The 20,661-nt window shown below is 44.2% G+C and overlaps 1 protein-coding gene across 2 annotated transcripts; it reads left to right on the forward strand.

Moving 5' to 3' along the window:
* Window positions 1-479: 479 nt before the first annotated feature.
* Window positions 480-20,514, forward strand: rcor2 (REST corepressor 2). 2 transcript variants are annotated; one of them, XM_080792174.1, is made up of 14 exons: window positions 480-686; window positions 5,431-5,559; window positions 6,434-6,490; window positions 12,545-12,625; window positions 12,828-12,880; window positions 13,001-13,162; window positions 13,307-13,431; window positions 14,929-15,037; window positions 15,317-15,559; window positions 15,702-15,779; window positions 15,989-16,046; window positions 16,252-16,319; window positions 17,273-17,449; window positions 19,237-20,514. In XM_080792174.1, exons 1-14 carry the CDS (start codon window positions 614-616, stop codon window positions 19,678-19,680), a joined length of 1,857 nt encoding a protein of 618 aa, XP_080648300.1. In that variant the 5' UTR covers window positions 480-613; the 3' UTR covers window positions 19,681-20,514. The 2 variants fall into 2 exon arrangements, with proteins under 2 accessions (XP_080648300.1, XP_080648301.1); XM_080792175.1 differs by having other exon boundaries at window positions 14,929-14,998.
* Window positions 20,515-20,661: the final 147 nt, after the last annotated feature.

The raw sequence follows: 20,661 nt of genomic DNA on the forward strand, positions 1-20,661 counted from the left end.
GCTGACGAATCACTCCGCCGAACATACTGGCAAGTAGTCCCTAATTTATGTGGGTTTGATAGTTTGTGGTGATCATCATCATCAACCCCAAACAGCCAATCCGGTTGAGAAAAGGAGATCAATCCAAAATGCCAGTCGTTGTTGGAGTGAATCTGAAAGTGTAAATTGAATGGTAGAATTTTCAGGCCAAATAAATGGAACGTTGCAACTGACGAATAAGGGCCGTGCCCGACTGACAAAAGCGACAATGTTGCCGACTTGCCGGTCATAGTTTTGTAGAACTATGTTTTTGACAATCGTAAAAAAAAAAATGTTTTTATAATAGTTCGGGAGAGGCAAGCGGATGGGGGCGCCGGGGCGGATGGCCACTTTCTTTTCTCTGGGTGTAGTCTGTCTCCCTTGCGTGCACACCCACACACACGCGCGCACACGTGCGCGCACACACACAATCGCACGCCATTCGTGCAGTAGTAGTGCTCGATCGTGCACTGCTCATTGTGCACTGTGAGCGTGTGTGTGTGTGGAGACTGGAGAGAGAGGGAGACAGCAGCAGCGATAGTGTTGTTTTATTTATCCGATCTCAACCGGAGGATTGTATTATATAGCATTCTATATGACGGCGGACGGTGGAGGAGACACACAAGTTGCGAGTGTGTTAAAGAACGGAGGAGCCAGACGCCACGCAGGTACAGACACACACGCACACACCAACGCAACTCTCTCGATCTGCACGCACACACACACACACACACACACACACACACACACACACACACACACACTTAACTCGGTGGCGTTAGCCGCAGTGGCTAGCGACCGTTAGCATCACTCCGAGTCAATGAAGAAGATGGGCTTCATCATCATGATGTCCTATAGGCTATAAGGCTGCCTACAAGTCTAGCTCTTCTTCATCTGACTGCAGGGGGGGAATACATTGTGTTCATTGTTTTAATAATAAAATGTTATGTTATGTTGTTGGTCAATTAAAAGGGGGCGGGCTTTAAAAAGGAATTTCATAAGTTTTAATGATTAAAGATTGGATGTAAACGAGTTTGACTGCGTGCCAGCTGTCGGACTCGGTAGCGAACAGTATAGTAACGAGCGGCTAAACAAAAGACTTGAAACAGTAGAGAGAGAGATAGATAGATGGAGAGAGAATCGCGGATAGAAAGAGGGACATTGAGAGAGAGAGAGAGTTAAACAACAAATCCGTGAAATAGTTAATTCAGACCTCAAGACAAATCCCGTGTGGTTTAACGTGTGGCCAGGAGTTTGATTGAGACGTGACTCTGACTCGAGTTAGTGTGTGCGTGCGCGCGGCGTGCACAGTGCGCGCGCGTGTGTGTGTAAGCGTCATAAAGTTTGACTGTGCATGTTATTGATGTGATGATTATACTTGTTGGGTGGGGGGCTGTTTTTTGACACTATTGCTGCTACCCAGAATAGTTTAATCGCGCGCGCGCGTGTGTGTGTGTGTGTGTGGGGGGGGGGTCATAAAAGTTGCAGTTTGATCGTTGCCATCATGCTCTTGTTGGGGGTCGGTGGTGATGGATTTGAACCCGGATTTAAACACAAGTCAACAGCATTACTTGTTTGTTTGGATCGATCCTTATCAGTTGACCAGTGAGATCATCAGAGGCCTTTATAGCCTATCTATAACTCGCTGTGGGAGTGAACGGGGACTTGATATCTGACTGAGTGAACGAAGAAGCCCCTTCATGAAGACCCATTACATTGTGGTTGAAGTGGTGCTGCTAATGGGGACAGGGATGGGGGGGGGGGGGGGGGGGGTCCGACTAGGAGCAACCGGCGGCTGCGATAAACAAAGACCCCCCGAAAGAACACCCCGGTCACTTTGTCTGTACTAGTGTGTCTGTCTGAACGGAGGTTGGATTGGATGGATATAAACCGATGACGGTTTATTGATTTATTCACATATATAGATGTTTTGGAAAATAAATGAGTTTGTACCGTATATGCTGTTCTACTAATAGCAGTGGCTCCCGAGCAGCACAACTTTGAAAGTGGACGTTAAAAACGGATTCTTTGTCCACGATCGTGACCGTTAACAAAAAATCCCGGTAGATATCTAGACGTTTAAGTTGCGTAAAATTGAAGACGCGCATAGGTATGTTATCGAATAATGCCCGAACTGGACTGGCTGGGTTTGCTTCATACGTTGGTTTCAGGTGTTGTTTTGTAATAAAATGGCTTTTTAAGATTGTATTCTTTGGGGAGTCCGTGCATGCAGACAGTGCGCGTGTGTATAGACACAGACAGTGTGCTGGTTCAGTGTTGTGATGATCTGACAGTGTGTAATCATGTTTAATGAGCACCAGCAGTCCAGCCAGAGTAGAGATCTAGAGCAGTGTCCTGACCTGAGATGACCGTCTGTTCTATTGTGCCGCCTACAGACAACACGACAATCTGTGTCCTAGGGGAAAAAGACAATTTGGTGGTGGGGTGGGGTGCTGTGGCAAAGTACTGCGCTAATGTTGATATACTATGTAGGTAGGTCTAATGTTCTGTCCGTTTTGATACACTGCTCTAAGAGGCTTATGTGATAAGATGTGCATTGGCTGTAAGGCGATTGTAGTTCACAGCTACAAGGTAGTCTAATTATAAGGTGCTATACAACATTTCAAACCTCAGGAAAAAAACATGCAAACTGGCAACATATTGATAACTTGAAAACATTTCATACGGGATTTCTGTAAGGCCCAGATGCTCATTTTCTGACTAACTGGCCACATGCCGCCCTCACCTTCACTTTAATGTGACTAACCAGGGGCCACATGCCGCCCTCACCTTCACTTTAATGTGACTAACCAGGGGCCACATGCCACCCTCACCCTCACTTTAATGTGACTAACTAGCAGCCCAGGGGCCACATGCCACCCTCACCTTCACTTTAATGTGACTAACTAGCGGCCCAGGGGCCACATGCCACCCTCACTTTCACTTTAATGTGACTAACTGGCGGCCCAGGGGCCACATGCCACCCTCACCTTCACTTTAATGTGACTAACTGGCGGCCCAGGGGCCACATGCCACCCTCACCTTCACTTTAATGTGGCCCTCAGGTTAGTATCGGAATACTGATTGTCTGATTGATATTATTGATTTCAGCAGTTCCAATTCCAAACATGACCCGCGTTAATTACTTCAGTCTACCATAACTTAGTAGCTTAATGACTAGTATTCAAATGTTGTCTTTTTTATGTCCAATGTATATGCATTTAAGTTCATAACGTTAAAAGTATTTAACAATTATAACAATGCATTTGAAATTAAATAGAAATGTTACTATATTTATTTTTTTAAGAAATTAGGATTTCAATTCAAATATAGCAAAAATAGCAGATCTACAAGCTCAACAGCAGATCTACAAGCTCAAAACTCATCGCAGTGCGACGCGTTTTGAGCTTGTAGGTCTGATATTTTTGCTACAACCGTATATGCAGTGTGGCCCTCTGGAGTGAGTGTGGAACTATAGTGGCCCTCTGGATTGAGTGTGGAACTATAGTGGCCCTCTACATCTTCAAAGTTGCCCACCCCTGGCGTGGATTAACTCATAGTGGTATCAGGTTTTGGCGTTATACCAGGATAAAATAGGATACTGGTATTTTGAGGAACACTAAAATCACATAACCAAATACTACATGTCAGAAGCAATTTGACTGACCTCTTTAGACATATCATATGGCATTAAATCAAATGTATCTAGGAGAATAAATAGATCTTGATGACAGACTAGTCCATATGAGTCTACACTGTTCACTAAAGGACTCTCAGTGAGAGAGTTGCTGACGGCTAATAGTTGAAATCAGGATCATATACTTGTTTATAAGTTTGGATTCCAAAGCAAGCATTTTTGTGCGAGCTGTCATGTGTAATGCCAATACTTTGTTGAAAAGAGAGCCAACCCCAATTCTGTCACACAGTAAGGTATAAACTAGTGTGTGATGTTCCCTTAGTGGTGAATCCTCAACATTTCACCAATCAGACAGCAAAAACAGTGCCCCCTAAAAACGCCTTCTAAAGTTTTATGAAAACCTTCAAACATGTATTAAAAATGACAAAAGATGTATGTTGCTATATACTGTACATAACAACAACCACCCCAAAAGGGGTTCTCGTCCTGAAAGGTATTGTTACAAAACGGGGTTCCCGTCCTCAATGGGTTTAACTCATTTAGGCCGGACGTCGAAATAAAAAAAAAGTCTTCTGAAAGAATATATGTTCAAAGATTTGTGCCGCATTTTCACGATAAAAAAATAAATAGCAGACCTACAAACTCAGTGGCACGCTATGAGCTTGTAGATCTGCTATTTTTCAATAGCAGATCTACAAGCTGCGGGACAAGTAGGGGATTTTGAAGTGACAGCCAAGGAATCCATTACTTTACCTGGGGTGCATTTTGGACAACAAGCTTTCAGGAGAAAATATGGCACAAAAAGTAGTTTAGCTAGAATATCCAGCCTTTTAGATACAAACACCCTAAAGATCCTGGCTGGGGCTCTTATACAATGTCACTTTGACTATGCCTGTACATCTCGGTACACTGGCATTTCTATGACCCTCAAGAAGAAACTCCAGACCTCCCAAAATAAATTGGTTAGAGTGATCCTTAAGTTGCATCGTAGAACTCACCTTCTCCACTTCACCAGTCTGGGGTGGCTTAAAGTGGAGGAGAGTGTATCCCAATTTAAAATGTGTCTAGTTCACAGGATTAGAAATAATGTAGCACCCAAATATTTCAGTGACTACTTTTCAAAGGTTAGTGATACTCACAGGCACTACACCAGAGGGAGCCCTACTGATTTCAAACCAATTTAAAACAATATGGGAAAAACATCATTCCTATACTCGGCAGCAGTTCAGTGGAATGGCTTGCCTTCCAGCCTCAAGGTGATCAGTTCCTTTGAAAACTTTCAATCCACATTAAAAAGATGGTTGGCCGATAACATTTTTTTATTTATACTATACAGTTTTTACGAATTTGTCCTGTTTTTGTGTTTTTGTTTTATGTATTTTTTTGTCTCCTGGCAAAATACAAAGTAAGGCTTTTCTGCCTTCATTGATAGTTTCAAGTGAAGATAGACAGGAAAGAGGGAGAGAGAGAAGGGGAGAGACATGCAGCAAAGGTCGTCATGAACGGGACTCGAACACACGACGCGCTGTCAGGCCAGAGCCTATATTTGGCATGCGTCTGGACCACTAGGCCACCGGGCGCCCCCAGACAAGGAAGTCTTACCACACTCAAGTCAGCGACAAAACGATACTAACATGTAGTACAGTAGATACCTTATCATGTGCACTGATATGTGTACAAGGGCCTGTTTTTGTTTGTGTGTTAATGTGTGTGTGTGTGTGTGTGTGTGTGTGTGTGTGTGTGTGTGTGTGTGTGTGTGTGTGTGTGTGTTTCAGCCATGCCCTCCGTAATGGAGCGCTCGGGGGGCGGTGTCCTGTCCAGAAGCAGAGCCAAGAACATAACCAACGGCAACATCCAGCCACTGCACTCCGAGGAGGAGAGCAGTGATGAAGAGCATGCTCATGGTATGCAGGTTTACACTCACTCTATGATCGAGAATATTCATGTCAAATTCATAGGCCCTTACCCATAGCAATTAGCAATTTAGGCATTTAGCAGACGATTTACATTTTCACCGATATAGATGATGCAATAATAATTTGACCGTCAATGGCATTTTTTTTTAAAATTTGTGTACTCATCTCATCCATTAGTCATTCAGTAGTGAAAACAGACTCTTGAAAAAATAGTATATTTATTGATTGATTACTTTATTAATAGTATTAAAGTAACAATTCTACTTAGTTCTGTGTGCAACCTCAAATAGCTGCTACAACTAGCTGTGTGTTGTGAGCTTGTAGATCTGCTATTTTAGGTGCCTGACACAGCTACTACTGTATGTGTATACTGTATATAATAGAGAGGTAACCAGTAATCCCCGCCCATTCACTTGTATGGAGTTGCTCACCCAGCACATACTCCCTTTTTACCCCTTCTTCCATGTTGGGAAAGTTTGACGTTTGGGGGCTCTATGCGACGTCCCCGTGTGCAAGCTAGTGCACACGCTCGTGAGTCGAGCCCACTGGTCGAAACCGCCTTCGCTCGCTCATCTAGCCTCAGCTGTAGTTAGCTGCAGTACCAGAATTGGCCAAATCGGAAATGCCCAAATGCTCATCTCTGCTGGCTCCATTTACTTTCTCTCTCCCTGTGTTAATTATAGTGGGGTTTTCTTCATTATTCTTCCTGTACACCCCTCATTTCTCTCTTCCTTCCACCTCCATCACCCCATACTTTTCATGACCCGCCTTTCATGCACTCCTTTTCCAGCTCTCGCCACTAATTGGTCTCTCTCTCTCTCTCTCTCTCTCTCTCTCTCTGTATCTCTCTCTGTATCCGCAGACAGTATGATCCGAGTGGGAGGAGACTACCAGGCCCAGATCCCAGAGTTCAAACCAGGTATGGAGGGAGGGAGAGCGATAATGGGGAACAAATAGATAAGCTGGAGCAAACAGAGGGGAGACTGAATGGCGAGAGGGAGGAGAAGGTGGGCTGAGCAGGATGCAAGGGTGCGAGGGAGTGGGATAGAAAGGGAGGTGTGTTAGGACCTGTTTGAGCTGGGCTAGGGAGGTAATAATCAACACCACTTCCCTGTTAAACAAAGCACTAATGACTCAATAGAAACAATGCGTGCATCTAGTTCTGTCATAAGCTGTTTGTCACAGGACATCATTATAAGGCCACTTAACTGAGTTTCTGGCAATTGCAATTTAAAGAGAGATCACGTTAGAGATCAAATATGCCTTCATAAACGTCCTCTTTTGGTTGGTGCTAAATTCCCCAGTTGAAGTAAATTTTGCCTTTTTCTGCCACTTTTTGTACACATATTTAGTGCCTTTGTTTGACTGTGGGGTCTTTACCATTGTTTATTTACTAGAATTTCGTGCGCGCTACGCGCGCACTCATCCCAGAGCGACTTTGCCACGCACTATGGGAAGAAATAAATGGCGGGAGTTGACTCCACATGTAGTAACGAATGGGTTATTGGAAATGTACCATTGTTTTGTCCTGAATATTTCCACAGCCTAAGTACTAAAGGATTGTGACTGTGGGACAGACATACAGTCTGACATACAATAGGCTACACGTGTGCACAGTGAATAAACAATGACCTATATGCCCAGAGTTCTTAAATTAACATAGTTGGATTTTAACAGAAAGACAATGCCATAAATCAGTCAAAGTAAGTGACAGACTCAACAGTAGCACACAGCATGCAAGGCAGCGATGCATGCATGCAAACATGTTTGTCCAGCTGAGATTTAGTGTCTCCATCTCTCTGTGGAAGAGGTTGCACATGACCTGTACGGCCACACTGAGGCGCTCCAACACAAACACAGACACAAAACAACACCACGCTGTTTGTCCAGTTGACCCAAATCAACACCAATACCTAGCCTGTTTGTCCAAAACACAGTATCTGCTGGCCACGTGTCTACTTCGCCACAACCTAATGTTAGTAACAAATGTAGGGGAGAGCCGCCAAGGTTGTAACGCTTCACGGTTGTAACATGGACGTTATATCTTGATTGGTCAACGCCACCATGACGCCATCGCGTCAGTATGTGTACAGCAACGTACTCTACGTGGCCAGGAGTTTGAAGTTTGAAGTGTTTACCTTCAAAATGCGTCTAATTTTACACCTGGAGTATATGTGTGGTACAATTTTTGTCTTTGGTGTTGGTGAATAAAAATCCACATGGATGTGTTCATGCTTATGTTCTTCATTAGTTTGCATCGTGTTTAGACGGAATTCACGTTCATTCTGGTCTGTAAGCAACTGCAAAGAAAACTTGCAAAAGCGGGTCATTTGTAACATGTGTTACAAATGGTCCGCTTCCATTCAATGCCATTATATGTAATATTTACATATTTGACATATTGGCCAATATTATATGTTCTGAAATGGTATTGTATCGTGTAGTGTATTCTGAAATTAGTTTAGGGTTGTATAACGTTGTACAACTCAATCAATCAAACGTTTGTTTAATCAATGTATTGCCCCATTGAAAAAAAAGAAATGGCCAAACTGGTACTGGTACACCCGATACTATTTAATATTTCCCTTATGTTTGATACATTTTCTTATCACATCCATGGTATGAAAACAATGCTAAGGAGTTGCTTCAATGAAATGTAATTGCTTTAAGCTGAGAACGATATGTTTAATGGTGTTTTTTAGCGTTGTTACATTTATCATGCATGCCGTTACAATTGATCCGATATGCGCAGCAAATGTAACACTGAAACAGCGTCCACGTTCGGTTGAATAACTCCCGACCTGTTTAATCAAAAAAATAACTTGAAGTGGTTTATGGTAGCTGACATGTGTAGGTCCGTTGCCTGAAAATATTACATGTGTAGCTAAACGGATCTCTGAGTAAAAGAATGAAACGTGCAAAATGTTACATCCTTGGCGGCTGTCCCCTATTAGTTTACTCACAGCACAGCACCGTCACTCCTGTCAGTTATTTCGTCCTAATAACTTGAAGTGGTTTATGGTAGCTGACATGTGTAGGTCCGTTGCCTGGAAATATGACATGTGTAGCTAAAGGGATCTCTGAGTAAAAAAATGGAACGTGCAAAATATGTTCTAAAATTGTATTGTATTGTGTAGTGTATTCTAAAATTAGTTTAGGGTTGTATAACGTTGTACAACTCAATCAATCAAACGTTTGTTTAATCAATGTATTGCCCCATTGAAAAAAAAGAAATGGCCAAACTGGTACACCCGATGCTATTTAATATTTCCCTTATGTTTGATACATTATCTTATCACATCCATGGTATGAAAACAATGCTAAGGAGTTGCTTCAATGAAATGTAATAGCTTTAAGCTGAAAACGATATGTTTAATGGTGTTTTTTAGCGTTGTTACATTTATCATGCATGCCGTTACAATTATTCCGATATGCGCAGCAAATGTAACACTGAAACAGCGTCCACGTTCGGTTTAATAACTCCCGAGCTGTTGTGTGTATTGCGTGGTTAAAAGGCCGTGTGTTTGTGTTGTAAACAACTCATGTTATGTCTGCGCACACTGTATGTTGCTATGGCTGCTGACGTTAGCATGTGTGCTATCAGGCAAAAGCTGAGCTAGATATGCAACTACTACTGGGGAAAATGCCATACAAAACACAACACCTAATTTCGGAATGTTATTGTGACCTATTGAGCACAATCAGACCATCATGATTTGCTTGCTGGACCTATAATTAATTTATTAGCATTAAATGTCCACTCGCCCATCCAAAAGAAAAGCAAGATGGCTGCGACAGATTGTGAGCGCGACGGACTACGGAGGCCAGGAGGAACAGAGCTGGTGACGTAAGAGGCAGGCAGTGTTGCCAGGTTTGCGAATTGTAAGCGAGTTGCAGTGTATGCAAGTAGCGTGGTTAAATTCCTTGTTTCTCGGCGTGTTGTGGCACCCGTTTATCTGCTGGCTCGATCGTGATTTTCATAAAAGTAATATTTGCAGAGTAACTAAGAAACTTGAACGGCTAAAAAATAGGCTATGTCAGTTCGGGGAGGGTGGCGAATTTATTTTGCATATAGAGATGTGTGGTGAAAGTGTGGTTCGGTCGGAGATAGAGCATGAAGAATGAGTATGGGTACACCTTTTCACTTGTATATATGATTAAGTAGAGCCAACAATGACAAACACCGTCTTGTTCCTCGGTTGTTGTCTTTCTCAGAGGACAAGCGTGTGACATGACCAAAATAGAGGCACCAGGGTTTAATGTGGTTAACGCTCAGCCCTTCAAACCAGGGCAGGGTTATTTTAATTTAGCAGTTTTCATTAGTCTTTTACATACATTTTTTTCTTTCAAATATACCTTTATTGAGTCATCGGGTATGAATACAAGAACCATTAGCAAAATTTGGATTTTGTCACCAATCTTCTTGACAATCGACATGATGACTATTAACTAACATGGTTCACTTTATACCCTGAAAACCAGCTGAAATATTCTAATAAAGTGAGGGTTGCTGGCAAGGAGATAGGAGATGTAGATTTTGACTCAAAGTGGACCTCTGCCTAATACCACGGTTTAGTTCAAAATATTGTGTATAAAGACCATTTGTTTGGCACTTTTCAATTGTATCTATTTTATCACCACGAAGATATTTCCATTTAACTCCATTAAGAGTTTCCTTCTCCACATCCGTATCATAATAAATTCGGATTCATTTATTTTCCCCGCATATAAAATGTATCTGTAGGCCAGGATCTTTGCAAGAATTTTACATTTAAGAATTAAATTCACTTATGCACTTTCCTTTTGAAGTAATACTGATATACAGGTACCGGTAGGTAAAAATGAGGGAGGTCATGCACCTGACCTGAGAAGTCATTCAAACTGAAACCAGGAGTGGGGCTAGTCGAGTTGAAAACCAAAGTCTTCCCCTGACTGCATACAGTATATGGCAGAATAGATCTCTTCCTGGGTAATTGGTGCGTCACATTTGACATGTAAGTCAAGGGAGGGAATGTTTCATTTATCCCCAAAAAACTTCACATGGCATTTGAATCAGGCAGTCAGAAGAATAAATATTATAACTCTGAATAAAAGGCTTTGAACTTTTCATTGATGAGTTTCTGGTCTGATGCAATATCCCCATTGTCTGTGCGTATGCCAGAATTGAGATCTTCTGCTCTTATACCACTTGATTAATTGACCAATCAAACATTTCCAGGCTTTTTCACTGTGTTCACAAAAGTGACTTCTATTCTTAATTGAAATTCAGCTTGGTGAGAGGACAGGAGATTAAACTCAGTAAGTTTTTACACAGTCTTACTGAGTTTAATCTTGGTGATTAAGCTTGGTGATGGAGAATTGGATATAGCCTATGCCTATCCAAGATTAGAATTTTATGAGTAAGGTTCATTGTCTCCACCAGGAGACAATGAACACTTTCTTAAATATACAGCAAGCAATGCCTTCATGGCCTCTCAAAACGGTGTTACTGGAGACCTTTGGAGTTACATTTGTACTTAAAAGGGTATTTATCTTTGCAGATATTATGTAAGAGAGCTCTCATCTGATAGTAGCAGTGGATCTAATCTCCAGTGCCTTCTAGCCAGCTCAGAGTTTGGGAAGGCCACCTGAAGGAGAAGTTGCGCATGGTCTGAATTAATGATTATATAGCTAGTAGCAAGTTGCAACTGGACTGTGTGTCTACTTCATGCTCCTGTTTTAATTTGTTTTTAAAGTGAGTTTTGTGTTTTACTCATAGACTGTAAAAAATATGGACAAAGCGTTCCCCGGGTCTAACATGAACGTAAAAGGAAGCCTGTCAGTCCTTGAATTGTACATCGCCATCTTTCTAGATCCGTTTGGGCCCAGCTGGCCCATTGGCTGGCCCAGACAACGAGGCGGGACTTCCCCCCTTCTTCTTAGTTGGTTTTTATTTTTACTCGAGTGGGTGGGGAATCCCGATCATAGACTGTAACGGTAGCCACGCCCCTCAGAACATACGCGACTTTATGGTCATTCTTTAAATAAATGGGACCATAATTTTAAATGAGACTTTAAACTAGTGACTGGAAGCACTGGCAGAAAGAATTCATGACCATGTTTATTAAGGTAATACAGTCTAGGTGAAGTTGGGCCCAAATACATGGACTTCTATGGGGATATGGGTTTTTTTGGGCCTAATGACAGCACCACAACAGGCCATTATATGAACTTTCAGGAAATCCCGATTTCCTTGTGGCTTCACAAAATATCTGTCAGACTGCCCCCCTGGTTTTACTTTAATTTAATTGTTTTACCTTTTTGGAGGGTTTAGTTTGTACTAGTTAAAATGTTATAGTCATACAGGGTATTTTTCGGGTGTGAGGTTCAACAGTTTGTGCAATAAAAGCATACCATTTATTCTCAGTTAAAACACAGTTGAAGAAGAGAGGAAGTTGTTGGTAGGGACAGATGAGGAGGGAATAAAGTCACCCGTTTGGACAAGACCACAGTGATCACTTAGGTTCAGTACCATTGTTTTATAACCGCAGTGATCACTTAGGTTCAGTACGATTGTTTTCGACGAGTATGGGCATGCTCTGCCGATTGATAAAACGAAAACCCGGAAAATGACAGGATTAAGGTTGGCGAACATGCGTTAATATTGGGACCGCGCTGCGACATGCTTGCGGTTATGTTTAGGTGAGGGTATGAGGAGGCTTGGCTACCTGCAGCATGTCCAGTAGACCGATAAGATCAGTTGACGTGTTATCAACGCCGATCGCAGCCAGTAGGCTCCAGACTACATGCAGTAGGTCCGATCGGCAAGATAAGGTCGGCGTAATAAGTAACCTACTGGGAACTATGTGAGTCTTTGTGTGTGTGTTTTTCTCTGTGAGCAGACAGTCCAGCCCGCTACTGTGTGTGTGTGTGTTTCTCTGTGAGCAGACAGTCCAGCCCGCTACAATGTGTGTGTGTTTTTCTCTGTGAGCAGACAGTCCAGCCCGCTACAATGAGAAGGACCAGAGGAGTATGCTGGTGTGGCGACCCGACAGCCAGGTCTCTGACGCCATGCGTAAGTGTACACACACACACACACAAACATGCACATTGCACGCACACACACCTTTCATGCACTTAGTAACTTGACCTTGAAAGGACCGGCTGGAGAAATGCAATTAAATTATTCTGGTTTTATGACACTCTCTCGCTCTCTGTCCCTCTCTCTCTCTCTCTCTCTTTCTCATTCTTTCCCTCTCTTTCTTTCTTTCTCCCAGTGGATGAATACATTTTGATGGCCAAAGAGAAGCATGGTTACAACATGGAACAGGTATAGAAGACTCACCTCCATCTAATTTGATTTAACCTATTTCTAAAGTCCAGAGCAATCAATTTAAAAATACAGATTTTCTCCAACTAATGTCTCTCTCTCACACACACACGCATCCAGGCCCTGGGCATGTTGCTGTGGCACAAGCATGACGTGGAGCGTTCGCTGGCTGACCTGGCTAATTTCACCCCCTTCCCCGAGGAGTGGACTGTGGAGGACAAGGTGCTGTTTGAACAGGCCTTCAGCTTCCATGGAAAGAGCTTCCACCGCATCCAGCAGATGGTGAGACACGCACGCACACACACACACACTCGCGAGGTTACATCATCGCGTACATCAGCACGTACATCAGCTATTGTTTGTGGGGGTGAACAATCTGTCTCTGTGTTGAGCGAACTCACCAGAATCTGCTGTGTGTTTGTGTAGCTTCCTGACAAACTGATCTCCAGCCTGGTGAAGTACTACTACGGCTGGAAGAAGACTCGGACCAGGACGTCGGTCATGGACAGACAGGCCAGGAGGCTGCTCAACAAGAGAGAGAAAGACGACAGGTATAGGTACAGGACGAGACATGCAACCCTCTGCCTCCCGTTAACCCATTTAGACCTGAGAACGATTCTACAAATGTCTTCTCAGACATTACAGTTTTCTCTGTTCATTTTCATGTCAAGGACCCCCAAAATTATATGTAATTGGCTTCCAAGTCCAACCCCCATCTCAAAATATGTTGTTCCAGGGACCTCCCCAGAAGCAAAGATTTTAGTTAAAAATGTTCGCTCTGAAAGAATATATATTCCAAATTTGTGACACATTTTCACGATTTTTCAAAAATAGCTAAACTATAACATAATGCTTAAAACACCAAAATGGGTTAAAAGTTAAAATAGGAATGAGGACATAACCATGTGTGATCAATACAGACAGTATACAGTGTACGTGAGTACGATGAGATATGGCATTTATCATGTTTATCAAACACAGGATAAGATGTAAATTCCTTTGTGCAAGCACATACCTAAGAGTGTCGTCGTGATGAATGGTAGAATGTCTTGATGTCATCCTGCCGTCTTGGTGATGAGTGGTGGTGAATGGTGGGAGCTGGATACGCATCATCAGTAGTGTATCCTTGGATCTTGGGATGTTTCGGCCCTAACACTATACACCCTCCCCAAGGTGGCCAGCTACAGGCTGATCAGACCTGAGCTTGCGTCAATCCAGACTCGTCACGAGAAAGAGAGCCATGCATGGCAAACTTCTCGTGGGACTATGCATGGCAGGGGCGTCCTATTCCCTGAGTCAGGCCAAAGCTGACCGCATACCTCCTGGCTTGCTACTTTGGTGCCCAGCAGGGGTCTTTCCTCCTCATGAAAAGCCACTGGCTGCTTCTTTCGGCTGCCTCCGATAAGGCTTTGATGGCTGAGCGCTGCTTCTGGCCTCTGACTCCCAGGTCTGCAAACAGTCTGGTAGTAGATCTTGCCACAAACCCTCTGCATCCCACCTCTACTGGGCAGACCTCAGCGTTCCAGCCGCGGTGTTGTGCTTCAGCAGCAAGCTCGGCATAACGGAGGTGTTTTCGCTCATAAGCCTCATCCACTCTGTCCTCCCAAGGTACTGTGAGTTCGATGATGTACACCTTTTTTAGAGAAGGGGACCAGAGCACCAGGTCAGGTTTGCACAGATCAGTTAGAAATAATAGCAATAATTTTGCACAAGTTATACTGCACATGGATTGTATACATTACATCTTGCACATAATAGTAACATATCATGTACTTAATTGTAGATATTACTCTTGCTAGGTGAATGGGTGGAAATGGCAAGAACATGGAGGGATTTGTGCAACCTTGGGACAAGTGGTGTCCATCAATGTCACCAATAGTACAAAACATTACGCATTTTAGCCTCTAGAGGCCACCAGAGCATTTATCTGAAACCTTTGAACAAGCGTGTACTACTACTCCTTCATCGTTTGAGTAAACTAGAAAATAGACAACAATGGACTTCGTGACGGACTGAAATGTCTCTCTCTCTCTCTCTCTCCCTCTCAGTAATGATGAAATCGAGGAGGGAGGAGACCCTGGCAGCGACAGCGACTTTGAGATCGACGCCAAGAGAGAGGTGAGGCGCGTTGAAAAGAAGAAACCACACCTGTGTGAAGTGAGGGGCACTCTTATCATCATACATCATCAAATTCTGGCCAATCACAATTTGGGTCCTCACTTTTGTCTTCAATGTTTGTGTTTACAGTGTTTGTGTTTACACAAACACTCAAAGCTGGCCATTCATTGTCAATTGCATTCAATGTTTGCGTTTGCACAAACACTCAAAGCTGGACATAGGAGGGGCTAGCAGCCCTCGAAAAGAAACGCTCCACGCGTGCTAGTGCTTGCGTATTTAAACCGCTAAAAGGCTATATCGTGTCCTCTCTCCACGCAGACGGTGAAGCAGTCTTCCGGCAGCGCGGCCCCTGAGAAGGCCCCCCCCGTGGGCCGCTCTGGCCCCATCAAGAAGGAGAGCATCGGGGCCCAGTACCGGCACCACCCCCTGAGGGCCCGGCGTCGGCCCCCCAAAGGCATGCACCTGGAGCAGCAGGACATCATGGCCCTGTCCTCCTCCCATGACACTGGGGTGCTGTCTGTGAGACAGCTGGACACACACTTGGTGTCCCTCAAGAGACAGGTTGGTCTATGAGACCCACTTGTTGCATAATTGTACAAATTACCTGACGTATTTAACAGGAGTTGACACTTATACAATATTTTAGACACAAGTTCTGAAGTCTTTTTTCCTGTCTATCTGTCCGTCCGTCCATCTCTCTCAGGTCCAGAGCATCAAGCAGAACAACAGCAGTTTGAAACATGGCCTGTTCGAAGGCATCGAGTCATTCAAACCGAGCGAGGTGATACACACTTCTACTTCTCTCTCTCTCTCTCTCTCTCTCTCTCTCTCTCTCTCTCTCTCTCTCTCTCTCTCTGAAAATTAATTACTAGGCACATCAGTTGCTGGCCATCTGAAAATGCCTTAAGAGTGTTACTTACCCTCTTTCTACCACTGTCTTCCTTCCTGCTCTCTCCCCTTCACTCTTCTCTCTTTTCTATCACTCCACAGCCCGTCCCGAAGATGAACTCTCGTTGGACGACAGAGGAGCAGCTACTGGCTGTGCAGGGTGTGTAGATGATATTGTGAAGATCTAAAAACCTGAATGAATACATTAGAATTTAAAACTCAAATTAAATATTATTTTAATTGTATCAAATAACAATGGATCAAATTACTTTGGGTCTGCAGAGAACCAACTTTAAGTAAGCCGTTTCTGCTCTCTTCTCTTCTCTTCCCCTCCTCTGCCATGAACTCCTCTGCTCTCTTTCCAGCCATTCGTCGCTATGGTAAAGACTTTGTAGCCATCGCTGAGGTGATTGGGACCAAAACGACGGCTCAGGTGATTGTACTCTTCCTTTTGAAACTTTGTGGATATTTCTGTTGTACGGTACACGGCAGAGATGCAAGACGAAAGAGACGAAATGTCAGCAGCACCACATTCGAACCTGTGACGTATAAAAGGGAACGGTCACACAGTGAATGTTTTAATAGCGGAAAGTACCATCTCATGTCTGTACTTTGAATCGCCATTAAATCCAAAAGCCTCGTCCATAAAAAAAATGCCAGTTTGATTAATTTCCGTGTCATTCTTTCTTTCTCCAGCGAGCGTAAATCATGAACACAGTTGGCTTTCTAATTCAGTTAAATCTGGTATCCAGGTAGCGCAGGGGTATAAAATTCTTGTTAAATCTGGTATCCAGGTAGCGCAGGGGTATAAAATGTGTGCCCGTATACGCTGGAGACTGGGGTTTGAATCCTCCACAGTGCATCTCGCTTGGCCTGGTATTGTGATGAATACCACTGGCCGTGATTGAAGGTAGGAAGTTGGGTGGGAGGGGCATTCTTTGGCACTGCAGGTAATTCCACGTGTATCGGAGCCGGAGGAGACACGTGGTTGTCACAGGGACTATACAGGGAAATTGGCAATGAATAATGACTAAATTGGTAGACTGAAAACAATTTACTTACACCACGTGCTGAGATGCATGTTGAAAGGTACAAGACAATTAATTATTAACCGTTTCTAAAAATTGCCATTAGAACACATTGTGAGTTGTAGAATGGCTATTCTCACCATTTAAAAGTGGTTGGGGGACATTCTTTTCAACACTCAGACAGAACTTTCACTGCATGGCTGTTCCCCTTTTAAGACGACAGCCTCTCCTTGGCTGTTTTTGGAGACGTCACCATCGCCAGCCGCACGCCTCCTCTCGGGAGTGCAACTGATCTCTCTCTCTCTCTCTACTGTCCTCTCCTCCCCTGAAAACCATCTCTCCTTTATATGCGATCCAGGTCAGTTCGTTCTTCGTGAGCTACAGGCGTCGCTTTAACCTGGACGAGGTACTGAGGGAGTGGGCGGCCGAGCAGGTGGCCAGCAGCCGCGAGCAGAGAGACCACCGGAGGAGCATGGAGGAGCTGCAGGGAGGAGCCACGCAAGCAGGAGGAGGAGGAGGAGCCGAGGAGGACGAGGTGAGCATTGAGGTTCATGCCCGATCGAGGGAGCACAACAGTGTTAATGTTAACAGAAATGCCAGTACTGAGGTGTCGGAATCCTCCAAATGCCCCTTAGCTGGGGGCGGACTCGTAAAAAATCACCACAATTTGGCTTTTGGTGACTAGTTTTTGAATTTTGGCGTGGTGTTAGGTATGGGTATAAGGTTTTCCAAAAGCTGTGCAAACACGTTGGGCACGCCCCCTAGTGGGCTGTTTGCACAGACTCAAATATGAAATACGTATAGCTATGGTTGTAAACCAAAATAATTGATGAAATAGATTGGATTCTGTTACTATTGGGTGTGCTAAATAACATACTAACATTTTAGGAAAAACAAACAACCAGAAAGGCATCGTTTTCAAGATGGCATAACAATTATGCATTTGTAACTACTTTTTGAATTTTGGCATGGTGTTAGGTATGGGCATATGGCATATGGTTGGAACCCCAAATAATTGATAGAAGAGATTTTTCAATGGATTCTGTTAGTAGAGTGACTTTAAGCACCATAGCTTTCTCCTGTAAAGTTGTTTCTAAAAACAAAAAACAGCTCTGTGACTCATTTTATATACAAACTAGGCTGGCCAGTACATTTAATTTGACTAGCCTAGTGCACACCTACATTTTGAGGGGTAGTTCTTCTATATTTTATACTGCTGCTCAGAGGCAGATAACGTTTGAGTTTTTCTTTTTGCCAGGTTTCATGTCCCATTTTTGACCCAGTAAGCACACACCTGTTGGTCTATTCTGTTTCCCCAATGACTGTGGGTCGGTACTGTATGGGTGTGAGGTCTTTCCTGTCGGCACTTGTTCTCCTCCAACTTCCTCCAAACAACAGTCGTCGTCGTCCACACAGCTGACAAAGCCCTGTCCTCGGCTCTAGAGCCTTGGTTATCTACTTGCAGCTGCTGCTCAACATTGTGCTTGAAGGCTTATACATACATTAAACATCGAAAGGTTGAGTTTCCAAATCCAAAAATCCAAAATCCCGAGATGATATCCGTTCTACTTTTCAGCTTAGCCACATTCTCTTGTTTTTGTTGTTCTAAGCTCATGGGTCCGCCCCAGGGGTCTGTACTTGGTCCCCTCCTTTTCCCCCTCTACACCAAATCTCTCTCTCCGAAAATAGACAATCTACAAGCTCACAAAACCGCAACGGCTATTTTCGACAAATAGTCGCCTATTATGAGTGTGACATGCCCACAATAGGGACACTAGGGCTCATGTGGTTAAAGCCATAGATACAAGAAATTATTATCACATAGTGATATTTGTCAGGTGAAAGAAGCGCTGTCTCCGTTATGTTCCCCCCCCCCATATTAGTCTGATTATTATTTTAGTAACTAGTATGTTTGTGTGTCACAACCTTTCGTGTTTGCGTTCGTTTCTGACGTTCTGTGACAAGACAATGTGTTTTGTTGTGGCTTTGCATTCGTGTCAAATAACTGTAGTGCACCCCCAGGATGCGCTGCCTGTATGCGTGAGAGAGGGAGGGGGGGGTCGGGGAGGAGGAATATGACTGCACTCACTGAGAGAGAGCAGATAGTGGGACTTTGTCTGCACATGCATTCGCATCGCACATGTTTGATGCATTTATTCCGCTATGCTTCGCAAAAGATGCTCTGCAAATGTTTGCTTTCAACAGAGACACGTGCCTCAAAGAGGCATCTACCTTTATGTCTATGGTTAAAGCGCCCTCTACAGGCGGAGGTTGTGAATGTGTGTCCACCTACGTTGTGTTCCTGTTCCTCCTCCTCCTCAGGTCAAGATGGAGGACTCCCCCGCGGACGACGACTCCTCCAACGGCAACCACAGCGGCGGCTCCTCCTCCCCGCCACCCTCCTCCTCGGCACTGACGCCTCCTTCCCTCTCGCAACCGCCGCCGCTGCTCCGCCCGGCACCTCCTTCGGCTCCGCCCAGCCTCCTGCGGCAGCCGCCCCCGCTCCAGACGCGGCCCGTCCACAACAGGCCTCCCCACAACCACCCGCCTCCTCCGCTGATCCGGCCCGCCGTGACCACCTCCTCCTCCCCCTCCTCCTCCTCCTCCTCCTCCTCCACCTCCTCGGGCCAGGGCGCAGCAGCAGGGAGCTCCAGCTCCCGGGCTTCTCCCCCAAACAACGCCACCTCCGCTACTGCTCCCGCTGCCAGCAAAGCACCTCCCCCGTCCCTGGTGGGGCTTAAAGTGGAGCAGCCAAACTCTCACTGACACTCTCTCTCTCACACACACACACGCACACACAAAAAACAAAAGGGACACATCCATGCATGCATAAGTATTATGTATGTGTAAATAAATTCACACCAGCATGCATGCGCGCACACACGCACACAGATACACATTCACACATTCCCCAGGTACTACGTAAACCTTTAACTATCCGGTTGTTTCTCATGATACAGGCATCCGGGTCGAACCCCCCTGATTTAACCCTAAAACGTACAGTACAGACAGACACCTACCTCCAAGTCCACACACACTGCTGCAAAAATCCTCAGTGAATATTTAACTCTGAGAGTTTATACCCGCCGTAAGGGTCAACTGTTACACCTAATTAAATGAAACACTGAGGATTTTTCAGCACAGCTCAGAAGTTACTGCACTCGTGTACACACACACGGCTAGGAACTTGAGAAGCAACCGCACCTGTGCACTCCCTCTGGAAAAACCACACTGGATCGTCGCGGCGATGCAGGATGCCATGACAACGGGCACCCCAACTCCACACCTTGTTCATCTCCATGGCAACTGCAGAACATCTGGAATGCAGAGGAGTGCAGTGGAACGAACACACACACGTTCCGCTTGACAGGTATGAAGTTGTTGGAACCCACACGCCTTCAGGAATAACAAAAAATAAATAAAGAAGAATTATGCCCAAGTCTGAACCAACCCCCTGGTTAGGGCTGGGTGATACGACTTCAAATTAATATCACAATTATTTCAAACATTTGCCTTTATTACGATTAATGGACAATGTTTTTTATAGTGAAACTATTGAACATTGAAATATAATGCAGGGTTTAAGTGGTTAATATGTCGATTATAAAGAATCCATTAGAACTAGAGCTGGGACTCGATTAAAATAATTAATCTAATTAATCAGAGGCTTTGTAGTTAATTAATCTAGATTAATCGCATTTTAATCGCATATCAATATTCAACCTGAGAACAGCGAGAAACCTTTTT

Source organism: Protomyctophum bolini (assembly GCF_963924005.1).
Source record: "Protomyctophum bolini genome assembly, chromosome: 20".
NCBI lineage: Eukaryota > Metazoa > Chordata > Actinopteri > Myctophiformes > Myctophidae > Protomyctophum > Protomyctophum bolini.